The 19253-nt window shown below is 39.5% G+C and overlaps 1 protein-coding gene and 1 long non-coding RNA gene across 2 annotated transcripts in view; both read right to left on the bottom strand.

The window, feature by feature from the left end:
- The window catches only part of gnas (GNAS complex locus), a 41207-nt gene extending 25229 nt beyond the window's left edge, over window positions 1-15978 (bottom strand). Inside the window, exon 1 of the mRNA XM_073851428.1 lies at window positions 15361-15978. Within this exon, the coding sequence (XP_073707529.1) occupies window positions 15361-15616 (256 nt within the window). The 5' untranslated portion in view covers window positions 15617-15978. The remainder of the gene's footprint in view (window positions 1-15360) is intronic.
- Window positions 119-4309, bottom strand: LOC141347305 (uncharacterized). The gene is made up of 3 exons (XR_012357325.1): window positions 2301-4309; window positions 1844-1946; window positions 119-912 (listed from the first exon to the last, which is right to left on the bottom strand). It is a non-coding gene; the product is annotated as an uncharacterized lncRNA (long non-coding RNA).
- Window positions 15979-19253: the final 3275 nt, after the last annotated feature.

The following is a 19253-nucleotide window of genomic DNA, read 5'->3' on the forward strand; positions in this document are numbered from 1 at the left end:
TCAAATATTGTCCCATTTTAACAAACCATACATCAATGGAAAGCTTATTCAGCTTTCAGATAATGAATAAATTTCAGTTTCCAAAAATTTGACTGGTTTTGTGGTCCACACTCTAAAAAGTGCTGGGTTAAAAAATAACCCAACCATAACCCAGCTGCTGGGTAACTATGGGACAGAACACGCGTTGGGTTGTTTTGACCCAAGTGCTGGGTTAAATCATTTGACCCAAAATGCTGGGTTGTTTATTTGACCCAACCAGTGGGTCAGATTAACTGTGTTGCTGGGTTAAAAACTACCTAAATATTGGGTTATTTGTTGTCTAATTGCCTTGCTACCTTTATATTTACCAATAATAATATATAAATCACAAAAGAATGTAAAATTATTATTGTTTTTCTGTAATACAGTTACACAACACAAAAAAATGCATCTGTAAATGTCAATTTAATGAGTTTTCAATTTAATACAGTTTTCAAATAGGTGCAGCTGTCACACATTTTGTCCAACCCTTACAGACACAAATAACGGTTTTAGTAGATCAGTTTCCTTTAATCACAAAACTGTAAACAAGGCACAATATATTCCTATTCTTTATGTCAACATTGCAGCAGCAGAACACTCAAAAATGAATTATTACCACATTAGAATCATTCCAAACATCGTGCCATTAAAACTAATCCAAACAAAAGAGTCCACCAGACAATTCTTACAATTTAAAACATGTTACAAGAAAAAAATTTGCCCTCAAAAACTTCACACATGAAGACTTATGTCCATCAATATGATATACTGCAAGCTGGAGAAATTCCCAGGCAACAAGTCCGCTTCAATGGCATGGCCTGGAACAATGGCGAAGGTCTAGAAATGTTGTTGTCTCATCCCAAGGCTCAAATCCACCATGTTGGTCCCCACCTGTTAATTATACGCCATTTAGTCTTGCAACATAACTAACATTTTAAGTTAAGTGTATTTTATGAACATAAACACAGAGGCATGAAATAAATGCTCATTTTGCTTCTCAACTTTTCATACAGTTGTGGTCAAAATTATTAGAACACTAGTATTTTCACCAGCTAAATAAGGTTTTACGTCAGTGATTTATATCTTTTGCTGTAGTGTGTCAGTAGGAAATATCGGTTTACATTTCCATTCATTTTGCCATTAATTGTGATAATCCAGTGATATTTTTGTTTGCACAACAGCCAGTGCTCCACACAGGATCTGTTCTCATCATCATCCAGAAGAACTGTGACAGCGTCTCCAAGATGCTCCAAGAGACCTAACTGCAAAGCTACAGTACTGTTAAAAGTTTTAAGCACTTGTCTAAAAATGTCATAAAATGATGCTGTCACAAATAATGTCATAAATAAATGTTCTTTATCAATTAACCTTGATTAACTAAATTAAATCAACATTTGGTTTGACCGTCCTTTTACGTTTAAAGCAGCTTTTGCCCTACACTAGGTGCACTTGCACATAGTTTTTCAGGTAGCTTTGCAGGTAGGTCTCTTGAAGCATCTTGGAGACATTGTCACAGTTCTTCTGGATTCTGTCTCAGTTTGTTCTGTTTCTTCATGTCATTCCAGACAGACTGGATGATGATGAGATCAGATCTCTGTGTGGAGGATTGGCTGTTGTGCAAACAAAAACCTCACTGGATTAATTAAAGGCAAAATGAATGTAAACTGATATTTCTTACTGACACACTACAGCAAAAGATAAACACTGACTTAAAATCATTTTTTAGCTGGTGAAAATACTACTGTTATAATAATTTTGGCCACCACTGTGTTTATATATATATACACCCTTATTAGAGCAGAAAATGTAAAACAAAACTTACAGGTTGTACGTCAATGAATGGCCTCCGGGATTCCGTGGTTGTGGGTCTGAAGACCTTTTATCCAGAGTGGGCAGGACTTTGAAAGCACTTTCCCCTTTAGCATCTAAACCATAGGAATAATATGCAAACTGTGAAATATATTTTATAATCAAAACAACAAACTGAAACACTTTCATATGAAGATTTCTTCATTCCTTTAAATAATGCAAATTAATTCCCACCCTCATTCAACTACTGCAGGTTAAGTTTAGGTATGGGGTCAGATTCAGGGATCTAGAATATGCTCATGCAGAATAAGGCATCAGTATGTGCTTCATAAGTACTAATTAACAGCCAATATACAAGCTAATAAGCAAATAGTTAAGTGTTACTGTACCATTGTATTTACCAGTTTATGTGTGTCAAATACAGTTGCATATTGTTTTTACAGATTGACATATTATAAGAAAAAGCTTACCTTAAGTCATGTCACCCAGGAATGCACCTTGCTGAGCACTGGCAAGAATTAGGTCTGCAACTGTAGCCCAGTCTTCAAAAAGTCTGACTCTGGATATAGCTTCCTAAAGTCTTGTGAAATCTGATCAAATCTGAAAAACAAATGTGGTTCAATTAGTTTAAGGTTTATACTGGTCTCCTAGTTTGTAATGCAACACAGGCATTCACTAAAACAGAGGAAGAGTAAGGGGCCGTTCACATGCCGCGCCTAAAAACGCGTGAAAACGCAAGAGGCGTCGCTTTCTCATCAGTTTCTCATTCTTTCCAAAACGCAGCTTGCTCTCACATGGCGTCTGCCGTTGCTAAGCAACCATGTCCCGCGCCTGGAAAAAACGAGCTTCCATTATGAGCGTATATTGGCATCTACATTTGAAATAATTAACTTCAGTGCGCAAAAAACGCGACATGTGAACGGCCACATACACCACGAGAGATTCAGTCTAACTTTACATACTGTAGCTAAGACAACATTACATTTAAGTAATAAACAATAGTACATACCAGTCATATTGTGGTTTAACATTATTAAAGTAAGGGACATAGCGTTTTAGCTAATGCAGATAAGTTACCTCAAGGAAAAAAGCGCGAAAATGCTCAACATAAAACATATGTATCTATCGTTGGATTCGGCACGTCGCAGACATTTACTTGAACAAAATATATCCTTAAAAGATCAATTTTTGTATGAAATTATCTAATTTTGACAAAACATTACAAAGCCATACATACAGTATGCAGACAGTAAAGGAACTTACCCCCGTATTTCTGACCTACTCTTTCCATAAGGCGTTAAAATAAAGGCCATATGTATACTGTAAGTTATACAAATAACACTACACACACTTTATATAACAATAAAGCGATTGTTGAGGCAAAAAAGTACATCGCTAGGCTGCTTAAGTTACAACGGTCGTCATTCACGGAATAAAATGCCAACCCCGCACAGCGACATATCAAATTTGGCATTAAACAGTGAAATCAGTGTGCTCTAAAACACTACTTATTAAAAATAGAGGTAAATAATTATATAATCATAAATATTAATTTACCTTATAATCCTGCTTGCTGCGAGGTGCGTGACCGCCTGGCGACGAGACGAGTGAAGAATCCAGAATGTTCGATGAAGTGAAAAAAATAAACAAACCGGTTGGGTCAAAATAACCCAACCCAGGTGTTCATAGTGAAAGAACCCCTTATAGTCCATTTGACCCAGCATGATCAACCCAACTGTGTGTTTACAGTGCCTCAAACAACCCAGAATTTTGACCCAGCACAATTAACCCAGCAATGTGTTTACAAAAATAACCCAGCACTTTTTAGAGTGCAGGGTCACATTTAAGCACATCTTTTGTAAGAACTGTGTTTAATTTACTTCTGATCTGTTTTGTACCTGAAATGGCAATCAGACATCTGAGAACAGAGTTGCAATTCTTCTTTATGAATATTTAAAATTAGTAAATATTTTTTTTTAAAGTACTAAAAGAAGGTTTGAATTTGTGTTTGTTGTCTGTAGATATATGCTTAATACTAGGGACCTCCTCTAAGTGGATGTTAATTAAAATTACCCCTTATCAACTTGTAACAATTATCGAATTAATAAAACGAGAGAGCACTTAATTATTAATCGCTGCCGTGTACATAAACCTAACTGCAAATAGGGGAACAAGCTACTTTCTAATATACGTTAAAAGTGCAAATATTTTGAATGTATATTTTATGGCCACTGATTTAAGCCATGGTTTTTTCCAATATAGAAACAACATACAACCATAGCAACCAGAAGTAAAACACACGTCACAGAAAGATTCACCAGCCAAAGCATAGAGTATAGTCCAGACTCATTTTCATTCAAATGGTTAAAAGTGCTTCTTATTATTTCAGTAATTAAAAGATTCCTATAACAGTTATTATTTTCTATTAAAGGAAAGTATTTTAAAGAAAGATTAGCTTGAAAAAGTGCTGAGAATCTCCACAGACATGCAATATGTCACATACCCTTTGTGATGTATTACATGTGCAATATAAATCAGAATATGAATCAATTATGTGCCAAAATAAGAAACACTAAATGACAATCGATGCCACCAGCATGCATCTACTATTCTGGCAATAAATGACTACATTTGTTAGACTAAACAGGATGCAAAAGACTTCTTAGAGGTTTAAAATGCTATTAATTATAAATTAAAGTAAAGGTTTTCTAAAAAATATTTTCTGAGCATATACTTAAAATATTACTTGTTCAGTGTAAACATACAAATATCAAACATTACATTCATCAGACATGCAAGAAAGAACATTTATACTTACATGTATCTGGCTTTACTTAATTTACTTAAACTTTACTTGTACTTTATAATCTGTTTTTTAATACATTGCATGTGTTTGGTCAGTGTGAATTCTTCTTCTTCTCCTAAAGCTAAAAAAAAAGTCATGGCACTATTATTTAATTCAAGCTATAGTAACAGTCTAAAGCCAAACACAAATGAAGTCGTGACGTGTTAACTTAAGTCATTGATTTTCTCATATATTTATCCCACTCCAAACAAAGGCTTAAAATAGTAACATGCTGCTAGTCAGACAGTAAACAAAAGAATCCAGACACATAGTTCTAGTATAAGAGATCATACAAAAGTCAATGTGATGTCAACACGAGAGATAAACTACTGTACGACAGTGACCGAATAGGAAAATGACGTTTCGCTGAGCTATTTTTTGACACCCTGTGGTCTATTTTTGATCCCATAATCTTTGTGTGGCATTCGGGGGCAGAGACTAAACAGACTCATTTGGAAACAAAGTGAAGTATGCTTTACAGTGAGAGAGAGTGTTAAAAGTTTAAGCCTGAACTAATCGACACTAATCGACACAAGTTAACAAGTTCTTCAGTGGTCACATCTATATACAATTCAATTCCATTCTGACTTACAACCAAAATTATCACCTTTAAATGTAAGGATACATGGATGATGTATGGAAGTTGAGATGACTCTTGGGTTTGAGTACACTACACTATGATCTGTCACCAGAAGGTGGCAGCATTTCTCTAATAATGATCTCCAGCAGTCTTGGTTTTTTTGTTTGTTTGTTTGTTTGTTTTTTGTGTGGAACTATTTGTCTCCCGAACTCTGTATGCAACAGTTCTAAATGAGGATAATCAGACAATATCTACAGTCTCATTTTCTGTGCTGAAGAAGAAGTTTGAGAGAGTGCAAAACACAAATTTTTCTTTAATGCCAAAAATCATTAGGGTGTTAAGTAAAGATCATGTTCCATGAAGATATTTTGTATATTTCCTTTCGTAAATATATCAAAATTTAATTTTTGATTAGTAATATGCATTGATAAGAATTTCATTTGGACAACTTTAAAAGCGAATTTTCTCAGTATTTTCGGCCAAATATTCACATACTACTACTAATAATAATTCAATCTCACAAGTTGTTGAAAACATAATTTGTTGTTCTTACAAGTCTTAAGTCTCTTCCTTTGCTTTTTACTTTGATTTGTATGAATTTTACGTAATGTGTATGTGTATCCATTACTGTGTTCTTTTACCGCATTTTAAGGAGTCATTGATCAATATATCAGCCAATATTTCTGTGGCCAATATGCATTGACATATTGAGTACGAAAACAACTTTAATTCAGGATCCAATATGCAGCTTTGCAACATTCAGTTTCAATTTCAGAGACTTTTGAGAAGGTAATGTGTTAAATAAGTTTGGTTTTGTTCTTTTAGCCATAATTAATTATTTCATGTATTATTCTTGTTTATTATTCTATTTTTTTACATTATGTATTAACCTACACTACCAGTCAAAAGGTTTTGGACAGTAAGATTTTTAATGTTTTTTAAAGAAGTCTGTTCTGCTCACCAAGCCTGCTTTTATTTGATCCAAAATACAGCAAAAGCAGTAATATTGTAAAATATTGGTACTATTTTTTTTTTTATAAAATAACTGTTTTCTGAATATATTTTAAAATGTAATCTATTCCCGTGTTCAAAGCTAAATTTTCAGCATCATTAATCCAGTCGTCAGTGTCACATGATCCTTCAGAAATCATTCTAATATGCTGATTTGCAGTTCAAAAAACATTTTATTTTATTTTATTATTATTATATTTTATTATCATAAATATTTAAAACAGTTAAGTACATTTTTTTATGATTTTTTTGATGAATAGAAAGATCCAAAGATAAGAATTTATCTGAAATAAAAAGCTTTGTTGACATTATACACTCCATTCATGCTTGGAGTCAGTAATTGTAGACATTAATAGTTTTATTTAGCAAGGATGCTTTAAATTAATCAAAAGTGATGATAAAGACATTTATAATGTTGCAAAATATTTCTATTTCAGATAAATGCTGGTCTTCTAAACGTTCTACTCATCAAACCTGAAAAAAATCTACTCAGCTGTTTTCTACATAATAATATTAATAAATGTTTTTTGAGCTGCAAATCAGAATATTAAAATGATTTCTGAAGGATCGTGTGACTGGAGTAATGATGAATAAAATTCAGCTTTCAAATCATAAGAATAAATTACATTTTAAAATATATTCAAATAGAAAACAGTTATTTTAAATAGTAAAAAATATTTCCAAATTTTACTGTTTTTTTTTTGTGTTTTTCTGTATAATAAATGCAGGCATGGTGAGCATTAAAATCTTACAGTTCAAAAACCTGGGACAAAATATGACAGAAAGATGTGAGATGAGTGTACAAAAAAGAGATAAGTTTTTGTAGTTTGCTCAAAAAGTAAAAAGCGCATTTATTTAATACTTAACAAATTTTTTATCCCTTTGTAGAAAATATGAGTAATGTTTGATGGGGCATTTCCCATAAGTCTCTGTTATATTGAGTTAGGTCCCTCCTTTAATATTCTATGGGATTTTTCCCCCTGACAATAAGAGGTAAAGCACTGTCATTTTTGTTATCTCACATTACATAAGACCTTTCCTTTCAAAGAAAGAGGTAATTCAGAGAATTAGCCACCTTCTCCTTGTCTAATGTTATATTAAGACCTGCATGCCTTGCTTAAAATTTCAACCGCAAACAAAAAAAAACTATTGTTACCAGTGACAATCAACATGATAAAAGTTTCGGCATCCATCATGGACCAATTGGCTTAATTTAGTTGTGTGTAACCAGAGGTTAACAGCCACTGATTCTATTAAAACTAGACGCGGCATGTGTTGAATGTCTTTTGTCAAGCCCTGCATGAAGTTGCATGATCAACAGTGGACTCCTTATAAGTGCATTCATCTGATTTCATGCAATATTTCATCCTTCATGAGAGGATGTGATTCTGTTTAAGTGAGCAATAACAGCATGCAATCACTTAAAATAAGACATTACACTTGTGGGCTTACAGCTGTGAGCTTGAGATGCAGCCTCAACAACAGAGGCGGCAGTCAAAAGCAGCCACATCAAAAGACACCAAGTTAAGCTACAAATATTTTCATTGAGGTTGATTCTGCCCTAAAATGACAAATTGTTCAAAAAAAGAAGAAGAAGGAAACACTTCATAAGCAGACTTCCTTTTTAGGCGAGTGCACACAAACACTACCGGCCAAGCCCCATAAAACACACAACACACAGAGATCGCTTTCCTACACTCTAAGGTTGCAACAATCAGCTTTGTATGTGTGTGTCATCTGTTTTTGAACCGAGCACCCGCATGACTAGAGTATTTTGGTCACAGAGCTTAACAGTTTCTTCGTTTGTGTCGTCAGGCTGCCCTCCTTTTCTTGTGTAACTTGTTAATAAAAAGAAGAACAGCTCTCATAAAGGTAGCGGCGTATGAGGCCTTGTGTAATGCTACTTTATCAAACCAACTCTGCTCTAACGCTGTTTACACCTCAGAGACAGGCCAAAGGGGAAGTCCAAAAATTCAACGAGCTTGACAGCAAAAAAAGGCTAGAAATTTCTAGAAAAATGATGGGCATAGATGCATTTCATCTCATCTTGGTTATAGAAACATTCAACAGCACTTGTTTTTTTATCCAAAGAGGAAGTTGAGCCATGCAACTAGTGCAGAAGCAGGCGGAAGGGGAAAAAAACAATCAAACGTATGCCACAAGAATAGCGCTGCAGTTTTAGAAAATAAAACAGCCTTCGGAAAACTGTTTCACTTCACTTTTGTACAATTTTAGACTGGAATCAGCAGAACGTCTAGATTTATGTTCTGCAAAATATGTCTGAGTTATAATTTCATTCTTTGGTAGACTAAAAAAAAAAAAAAAACGAGTAGGGCCAGTTTTCCTGCCACAGATTAGATCTTGACCAGATGTTTTCATTGTTATGACAGCCCATGACAGAAACCAGGTTTAATCTTGTTGAAGAGCTCACTCCATATTTAAATGCTCTTTTTGCACTACAGACATATTCAGAATAGTGGTCAATCAATGTGTTTTTCAGTGGCCAACCGAAGACCAGGATGACCATCGTTTCCACCAAAATACCTCAAAGAATCCTTTCACAATACTTTCTGATGAACAAAATAGGACCTGAAACTTAAAATGAAAAATGCAATCACTTTAGTTTCTTTCTCAACAAGTGGTCAGTGAAAGGAGGTGCTTTGTTTTTATTTTGGATTTGGGTTTGGGATTGTAGTTTTGTAACAAGGAGTCAGAGACGTTCGGATCCATTTGCCAGGCTTTATTGAGAGAAGTCAACAAGCAGGAGTAATCACCAGAAAACAGGAACAACGTAGATAATCCAGTAGACAGTTCAATACTCAGGCAATGGTCACAATGGCGGGCGGCAAGAATCAACAACGGGGTACACAGTCCAGGGTCATACACGGGAAATCCAACACAGAGAAAAACGCTTAGAATTATGACCATGAGGAACGATAGTAAACAGCTGAGGAGGAACTAACCAAGGTACGTGGGTGAAATGAGTCCGGGTGGAACTAATACTCGGGCGATGGTTCCCGCTGTGTCCGTTCAGAGAGGGCCACAGAGGCGCTATTGGTGACAGAGCCCCTCCCCTGCGAACGGCTCCCGACGTGAGCCACTCCTCGGCGCCGAGGTCTTCCATGGGGGCGAGGAGCGGGTTTCTCCGGATGTTCCTGATGGAACGTTGCAGTAAGTTGGGGGTCAAGAATGTCCTTGGAATTGACCCAGGACTGTTCCTCGGGACCGTATCCCTCCCAGTCCACGAGATACTGGAGAACCCGCCTCGGCGCCGAGAGTCCATAATCTGGTTGACCTGGTAGATGTTTTCACCTTCATACATTAGGGGAGGGGTCTCTGCCGGGGCGACCTCATCCTGGTCCCCCTCTCCTCCCGGATCCACAGCGGGCTTAAGCAAGGAGACATGGAAAGTGGGTGAGATACGGTAATGAGCAGGTAATTCAAGACGGAATGACACAGGGGTGATTTGCTTGATGATTTTGAATGGACCAACGTACCTTGGGCTGAGCTTTTTACTGGGGAGTCGCAACCTCAGATCCCTGGTGGAGAGCCAGACCCACTGTCCGACCTGGTACTGGGGGGCAGCTCTCCGCAGGCGGTTGGCTTGGCGGGTCACTCGTTGAATAGCCTGCTGAAGATTGGTGTGTGCCAGGTCCCAGGTCCCAGGTCGCCTCACTCCTCCGTAGCCATGTGTCCACCGCTGGGAGATTCGTAGGTTCCCCGGACCATGGAAATAATGGAGGTTGGAAGCCCAGCACGCACTGGAATGGAGTGAGTTGAGTGGAGGGTTTCCTCAAAGAATTCTGGGCGTACTCAGCCCACAAGAGGTAGTCACTCCAGTCCTCCTGATGGAGATGACAGTAGGCCCGTAGGAAGCGGGACAGCTCTTGATTCAGCCTCTCAACCTGCCCGTTGAATTGTGGATGGTATCCTGACGTGAGGCTGATGTTGACGTTAAGTTGTGACCAGAGAGCCTTCCACACACGTGACGTGAATTGTGGGCCTCGATCCGACACTATGTCCTCAGGCAAACCGTAAAACCGGAAAACCTGGTTGAGCAAAGCCTGAGCCGTCTCCCAGGCTGTAGGAAGTTTGGGAAGTGGGATGAGACGGCATGCCTTAGAGAACCGATCGATGATGGTGAGGATCACAGTGTTGTGGTTGGAGGGTGGCAAGTCGGTCATGAAGTCCACAGCAAGGTGGGACCAAGGTCTTTCTGGGATGGGGAGAGGCTGGAGCAGACCTGCGGGACGCTGACGAAGAGACTTGGTCTGATTACATGTGATACACTCCCTGACGAAGGTTAGGATCTGCTGAGTCATGGAGGGCCACCAAAACTTATTGAGCACCAGTTCTCTGGTGGCCTGGACGCCGAGATGACCCGCACTGGGATTCTCATGAATCAAGGTGAGTAAGCGTTGTCGTAGGGGAGCTGGCACGTATGTTAACCCGGGAGGACACTCGGGAGGGGTTGGATCTGCATTTAGGGCCTCGGAGATCTCGGCCATGATGTCCCATTGTACGGGAGAGACGATCAGAGAGGTGGGAACGATGGTGGCAGGAGAAATGTCAGTCTGGGATTGGTCGTGCTGGCGGGAGAGTGCGTCAGCCTTTCCGTTCTTAGACCCGGGCCGGTAGGTGATGGTGAAGTGAAATCTGGAGAAGAACAGTGACCACCTGGCTTGGCGAGCGTTGAGACGTCGGGCTGTTCTCAAGTATTCCAGATTCTTGTGGTCAGTTAGAATGAGGAAAGGAACGTTGGAACCCTCCAGCCAATGCCTCCATTCCTCCAAGGCCGCCTTCATGGCCAGCAGCTCTCTGTCCCCGACATCATAGTTACGTTCGGCGGGATTGAGCTTGCGGGAGTAGAAGGCACAAGGGTACAGCTTGGCTGGGGTTCCATGGCGTTGAGACAGGATGGCTCCAATGCCAGTGTTGGAGGCGTCTACCTCTACAGTGAATTGACGCTGTGGATCGGGGTGTTTCAGAATGGGAGCAGAGGTGAAGCGAGTCTTGAGATCTTGAAAGGCTCTCTCGCAGGGGGAAGTCCACGTCAGTTTGTTGGATCCGCCACGAGTGAGGGAAGTCAGGGGAGCCGCCACTTGGTTGAAACCGCGGATTAATCTCCGATAGAAGTTGGCAAAGCCCAGGAAGCGCTGTAGATCCTTGACAGTCTGAGGTCGAGGCCATTGAAGGACGGCGGTGACCTTGTTGTCGTCCATCATGACGCCCTCGGCGGAAATGATGTACCCTAGGAAGGAGACGGTGGAGAGGTGAAAGGCGCACTTGGGTAACTTGGCGTACAGTTGGTTTTGAATGAGTCTCTGGAGTACAGCTTGTACGTGTTGGATGTGATCAGGTAAGTTCTCGGAATAAACCAGGATGTAGACGATGACAAATTTGTTGAGCATGTCCCGGAAAATGTCATTAATTAGGGCCTGGAAGACCGAGGGACTGTTGGACAGGCCAAAGGGCATGACCAGATATTCATAGTGACCAGTCGTCGTGGAGAAGGCCGTCTTCCACTCGTCACCTGCCCGGATGCGAATGAGGTTGTAGGCACATCTCAGGTCAAGTTTAGTGAAGATGCGAGCTGAGCGTAGTTGTTCCAGAGCAGAAGGTACCAATGGCAAGGGATAACGGTACTTTATGGTCACCTCGTTGAGAGCTCGATAATCGATGCAGGGTCTCAAGGACCCATCCCTCTTCTTCACAAAGAAAAAGCCAGCTGAGGTTGGTGAGGTGGAGGGACGGATGAACCCCTTAGCGAGCTCCTCGTTGATGTACTGTTGCATGCTCTGGGTCTCGGGTTGAGACAGGGTGTATACTCGGCCTCTGGGGAGTGTGGCTCCGGGCAAGATCTCGATGGCACAGTCCGTGTCCCGATGTGGAGGAAGCTGAGTGGCCCGGGTCTTGCTGAAGGCCGTGTGGATATCTCGGTAAACCTCAGGAAGGTCCTTCAGTGATTGGGTCTCAGGTTGGGTGTCTGAAATAACAGGATGGTTCCTCTGAGGGTATCTGAGGCACTTTTGGAGACAGGACTGGGACCACTGAGAGATGTCTTGGTCCTTCCAGGAAATCTGTGGGTCGTGGAGGGCGAGCCAGGGGTGGCCAAGGATGATGGTATGATGAGGTCACTGGGTGACGTGAAACTGGATGGTTTCGGTGTGCAGAGAGCTGGTGATCAAGGTGAGTGCCTCCGTGATGTGATGGATCTTTCCAGCTCCTAGTGGTCGTCCATCGATGGCTGCCACTGCCACGGGAGGGGTACATGGAATGAGAGACATGTGATGACGATTAGCAAAATCTTGATCCACGAAGTTACCGGCCGCCCCAGAGTCAACAAAGGCTTTAGTCTTGACATGGCGGCCTCGGATGATCAAGCACACATCCAGCAGAAGAGAGGGTGACAAGGAAGTGTGGCTTACCAGAGTACTGGTGGATCTGGGAGGACGGGCGGAACATTGGGCTCGGAAGTGTCCAGACTGACCACAGTAGAGGCAGAGCCGATTCCTCATCCTTCGCTCGCGCTCCTCCTCGGTGAGGCGAGTGAATCCCACCTGCATGGGTTCCTCAGCGGCGTGAGCGGGAGACTGGAGAGGGATGAAGGGAGATCGGGAACAACGACTCCTGCGGGAGCGAAGCAGATGGTCCATCTTGATAGCCATCTCCATAAACTCCTCCAGAGTCTTTTTCTCGTCCCGGCACATGAGTTCGGCCTGCAGATCCATTCGGAGGCCCCGGCGGTACATAGCCTTGAGAGGCTGCCAGGGTGTGGAACATGAGGGAGTAGTCTGCAGCGGTGGAAGATCCCTGGCGAAAATCCAACAGCTCCTCCTCAGCCTCCTTGCCATCCTCGGCATGATCAAACACCTCCCTGAACTTGGCAAGAAAGTGCTGATAAGAGGGAAAAGTCATTTGGGATCCCTCCCACAGGGCCGTGGCCCAGCTCAAGGCCTTGCCGGTGAGGAGGGAGCAAACAAGCGAGACCTTGCTGTCCTCAGTCATCAGGCCTTGCGGCTGAGAGTTAACATAAATGGCACACTGCATAAAAAGCCCTTGCACTTGCCTGGGGAGCCGTCGTACTTCTCCGGAAGTGCCAGACGAGGTGCGTGGATCGCCGCTGTAGGGGCAGCGGGAGGTGGCGCTGTGGTGACTGCAGCGGGAGGATTAGTCAGCGCGGTGGTTTGTTGCACCGCCAAGGTGAGCGTCTGCATGGATCGCACCAACTCCTCGGTCATGGTAGTTAACCGGTCTAGTTGTTGGTGATGAACCACAAGCAGAGAGGCTTGCCGTGTAACCTCAGACACGACGTTGTCTAAAGCCGCTGGATCCTGTTGTGGCGAAGTCTTCTGTAACAAGGAGTCAGAGACGTTCGGATCCATTTGCCAGGCTTTATTGAGAGAAGTCAACAAGCAGGAGTAATCACCAGAAAACAGGAACAACGTAGATAATCCAGTAGACAGTTCAATACTCAGGCAATGGTCACAATGGGGGGCGGCCAGAATCAACAACGGGGTACACAGTCCAGGGTCATACACGGGAAATCCAACACAGAGAAAAACGCTTAGAATTATGACCATGAGGAACGATAGTAAACAGCTGAGGAGGAACTAACCAAGGTACGTGGGTGAAATGAGTCCGGGTGGAACTAATACTCGGGCGATGGTTCCCGCTGTGTTCAGAGAGGGCCACAGAGGCGCTATTGGTGACAAGTTTGTACAGTGTGTACAGTGTGTGAATTTTTTTAGCAGTAAACATTATACAAACATATGATTTTAAATGCGTAAATAAATAAACCTGTGAATGAGAGCATCGGTAAGACAATTTTTATACTATATTAAAAAAATGTAAAATACACACCGCAATCAATTCCTTTTCTAATGCATGGATGCAATTTCTCAGATCCACTTAAAATAATATACTATCTGGATACGTTTAGCATTAATCAGTGTTCTATAATTTGTAACACACTAATTATAACATAATTCTAATATTGTATACTACATAGGATGGAATACACAAACATTAGAATGCATTATTCTTAGAAAATAAATCTGTTTCTTTTTTTTTTTGCTTCATCCCTTCACACACACACACACATTTCTGTTTGTAAACCCTACGCCTATGTTGGCTCCCATTATAAGTGTATTATTTACTGTAAATGCATTTTATGTTACAATATTATTTATATATGCACCATCTGTGGCCTGCTGCTGTTTACCAGAGAACAGAATTAGGACTCATTTAGTAAAAAAATAATTTATATATATATATATATATATATATATATATGATTACCAGTTTCTGTTCTCTGGTAATCAACAGCCATAGATGCTTCCGTTTAACCCAAAAAGTTATTTTTGTCATGATGACCTGCAAAATATATCATTTGTATTAGGTGCAAATGAAGAACAGAGTAAAAAGTATTATTTTATAATCAATGGCAATGTAATTAGTTAAAGTTAAGAGTAACGATTAACACCTAAACATGCTAATAAATGTGTTTACCATTTCTAATATAAGACGTTGTGACCCTGGACCAAAATGCATTGCTAAGAACCTAATTTGGACAACTTTAAAGGCGTTTTCTCAATATTTAGATTTTTTTCCACCCTCAGATTTCAGATTTTCAAATAGTTGTATCTCAGCCAAATACTGTCCTAACAAACCATCCTTCAATTAAAAGCTTTTTTATTAAGCTTTTAGATGAATCCTAATGTCAAAAAGTGACCCTGGTTTTGTGTTTCAGGGTCACATATATCCAACAGACACTACAGTCTTACGATTGTTATACAGTTGAGAAGGTCAAGACCTCTGAGGTAGTACAGGCTGAACTTGCCATTCTAAACAACTTAAATACTCTTAAAATGTGTGTATGCTCATTTTACGTTTATGACTCATTAAAACCCAAAGTTATCACCTCCAATGCATAAAAACCACCACAGTGTTTATGTGGAAACGATGTTTACCATGGTAACGAGTTTTAAGGGGCCAGTAGCAAACTTTCCGTCGGCTGCATCGGCTCGTGGCTGCTCTCATTTACCTGACAGCAGATAAAGTAGTCGCCCCATCCTAGAAACTCAGCTCTTACCTAACAGCAGGAGCCTGTGCGTTTGCTTGTACTCTCTCTTCTCCGCTTTCAGGCTCTTGTCAATGTTTCGACTGCGTTTGTTCTCCGCTTTGACCCGCGCCCTCTCCTCCACCCTCCGGCGCTCCCTGAGCTGCGGGTCACAACTGTCCGAGTGGCCGGACTCGACATCGATCCCGGGACTCGCACCGGTCCGCCCGCTGGTGTATGAGATCGCCGATTGTGATAACCTAGATCTGAAGCTGTGACACATCCCCATGGCCAGTGCTGGGATCGATCCTTAACATTCGACTGGAAAAGTCTTGCAGGATAGGAACACCATGATGATGATGATTATGGTTATCCAGGTCAGGTGGAGAGAAGGCTCGCTATCCCTTACAGCCTTATCGCTCAAGGCTCTCCAAAGGTGTCAGTTAGCCTCATCGGGTGTTCCCTTCAGCTTCTGATATTCACGAGTGGACACGAGTGAACTTTGACCTGACACGCATAGCGCACTTTTCACTGTTTGTTATTCTTTCTCTACTATTTCTGGACGCCGCTCCAAGTCCCTCCTTGTCCGCCGGAGCTCTGGCCGCTCCGCTCGCTCTCGCGGGCTGACCTGAGATCAGCTCTGCGCCGTAACTTTTGCACAGCGTTAAATTTTCACGAGCACCAGGGGGAGGTCACTCACTCCGTGACGTTGTTCAAATATTTGTGGCTTCACAAATTATTTTAGAGGAGACGAAAACTATTTGCTTTCTTTAATCTTTAATCTAATTGTGATTCAATTCTATACGTGCATAGACTAATATTTATATTAATACATAAATGCAGTCATAAAAACAGGGTTGCTGAGTGGAGTTAAGTGTTTATTTCATGTATTCCTCTTGGCGGTAATTTTATCTCGGTTGTTATTCATAGTGTTGTATAATGTTGTTGTTCATTGAGTAAAAAAAGGTCAGCCCGTGACGTCATACGGAAAAAATAGCACAATTTTAGTTTTGTAAAGCAAGTATTCCTTTTATCTATATATAGTTTTATTATATGATGCAAATTTATATTTAGGATCAATTTTATTTTATTTTACAGTGTAAATGTTTTATTATGTTAGACTAATTTTAGATTATTATGGCCCGGTTTCCCAGACAGGGCTTAAGCCAGGATTAGACCATAGTTCAATTAGGACATTTAAGTAATTTTTATAAACATGCTTAGAAAAAAACATTACTGGGGTGCATTTTGAGACAAAACAAAGGCACTGATATATTTTAAATCAATCAGTGCAATTTTATTTCAGTTGAAACAACTCAGACTTACATTTTAGGCAAGGCAAGGCAAGTTTATTTATATAGCACATTTCATACACAATGGTAATTCAAAGTGCTGTACATAAGAGGAATAGCATAAAATCATAGTCATAAAAATTTAAAATAATTTTAGTCTAGGACTAGGCTTAAGCCTTGTCTGCGAAACCGGGCCTATATGTTTTAGGATTTAGTCTGTTCTTAGCCATTTCATCTTTGGGGGGTACTGGGTTCGCAATATAACAGTTGCGATAATAATATCCTGTAGGTGGCGTTATTGTACATAAACATGCAAGATCATGACTTGACAGCTGAAAATTGTGTGTATCTATATCTATATATATATATGTAGCATCATCCTCATTCAAACTTAGTGCACATTTTACATAAATTAGCTTGTTTTACTTTTTAAAAGTCTTATAATCAAAAATACACTACCAGTCAAAAGTAGTGAAAGATACAGAAAAGATTTTTCATGTTTTTTAAAGAAGTCTCTTCTGCTCACCAAGCTTGCAATTATTTAATTCAAAGTACGGAAAAACAGCAAAAGTTAATTTTTTTTACAACTTTAAATAGCTGTTTTCTATTTGAATATATTTTAAATAAATAAATTATTCCTGTGATTTCAAAGCTGAATTTTTAGCATCCATTTCTCCAGTCACATGATCCTTCTGAAATCATTCTAACAGCTGAGTAGAACTTTTTTAGTTTTTTTTTTTTTTGACGAATAGAAAGTAAAAGTAAAATTATAAACACCTTATCATCACTTTTGATCGATTTAAAGCATCATTGCTAAATAAAAGTATTAATTTTTATAATTTCTTGAAAAAAATCATATCAGATAAATGCTGATCTTTGGATCTTGAAAGAATCAAAAAGAATCAGAAAAAAAATGTACTCAGCTGTTTTAAATAAGTGATTCTGGACTACAAAACCAGTCTTAGGTAGCACAAGTATATTTGTAGCAGTAAACAAAAATACACTGTATGGGTCAAAATGATCGTTTTTCGTTTTTTTTTTTTTTTTGTCAAAAAATATTAGGATATATGTGTGCTCGCCATTCTCTCATTCAGTTTAAAGTACACAGAGCTCATATATCCAAAGTGAAGCTAGCCCAAATGTTTCCTGGTACTAGCTCCTTGTGCAACAGATGTCAGTGTGCTGAGGGTACTTTAATTCACATGTTCTGGACATGTCCTAAATTAGAGCATTTCTGGCGATCAATATTTAACACCCTCTCTGTGGTTCTTAAGTACAGATTAGAGCCAGAATCCCTTGTAGCACTGTTTGGAGTTGCTCCTGAGGAGTTACGGCTGTCAGCATCAAGGTGTAAAATTCTTGCCTTCTCCTCTTTGTTAGCACGTAGAGCCATTCTACTCAAGTGGAAGGATCCTCTCCCACCTACACACACTCAATGGGTTAAAGAAATTATGTCTTGTCTCTACCTCGAAAAGATTAGGTATTCATTAAGAGGATCGGGAAAACAGTTCTTTAAAGTGTGACGCCCTTTCTTTGATTATGTTGATGCCTTTAAATAATGCCCTATCATTGATTTGAATGCTTTTTAAATTTTTGTATTTTTTATTATTTTTATTTTTTTCTCTCTTTTCTAAATGTATGTATATTAGTTTTTTGTATCTGATTTTTGGCTGTTGTAGACGTGTATATACATATATATCTGTACCCTGTTTTTTATTATTATTATTTTATTTATTTATTTATTTATTATTTCTTTCTGAATTAATGGACAGCATGAACGCTATCCTAGGGATTTGTCGGTAAGGGTTGGGGGATTGTGAAATGTGATATACTTTGAAAAATCAATAAAAAATATTAAAACCAAAAAATATTAGGATATTAAGTAGCCAAATATTGTATCCTAACAAAGCATATCAATGTATGCTTGTTTATTAAGCTTTCAAATGATGTACAAATCTCAATTTCCAAAAATTGGCCCTTATGACAGATTTTTTGGTCCAGGGTCACATATTGATAATAATAATAATAATGAAAAATGTTTCTTGAACAGAAATCAGTATATCAGAATGATTTCTTAAGGACCATGTGACACTGAAGACACTGAAAATTTTGCTTTGATCACAGGAATAAATTACATTTCAAAATATATTCAAATAGAATATTATAAATAGTAAAAAAAATTCAAAATGTTACTGTTTTTGCTCTACTTTGGATCAAATAAACGCAGGCTTGGTGAGCGGAAGAGACTTAAAAACATTAAAAATCTTACTGTTCAAAAACTTTTGACTGGTAGTGTAGGTAGTATATGACAGGATAGAAAGTTAAAATTTTCAAAACGTTTTTTGGTGTGCGTCATGATATGAATCAAAAAGATGTCACATATTAAATAAATTAAAAGTGAAGATGACTCTCTTGCCCTTTATCTTCTATTGCTTTCCCTCATGCCCCCTCTTGTTGCTCTTTCTCTTTAATTTCACCCAATAAAATGACCTGTAATTATGAAAGCCCTCATTGTAACTGCAGATCTGACACAGTTTGTACAAAAAGCACAGCACTTTGCTAAATATACGAGCGCTCTCCTGTTTCTTGGAAGGTTGAATAACTCGCACAATAGCATGCCTTCTGTTCTTAATC

This window comes from Garra rufa, chromosome 12 (assembly GCF_049309525.1).
Source record: "Garra rufa chromosome 12, GarRuf1.0, whole genome shotgun sequence".
Lineage (NCBI taxonomy): Eukaryota > Metazoa > Chordata > Actinopteri > Cypriniformes > Cyprinidae > Garra > Garra rufa.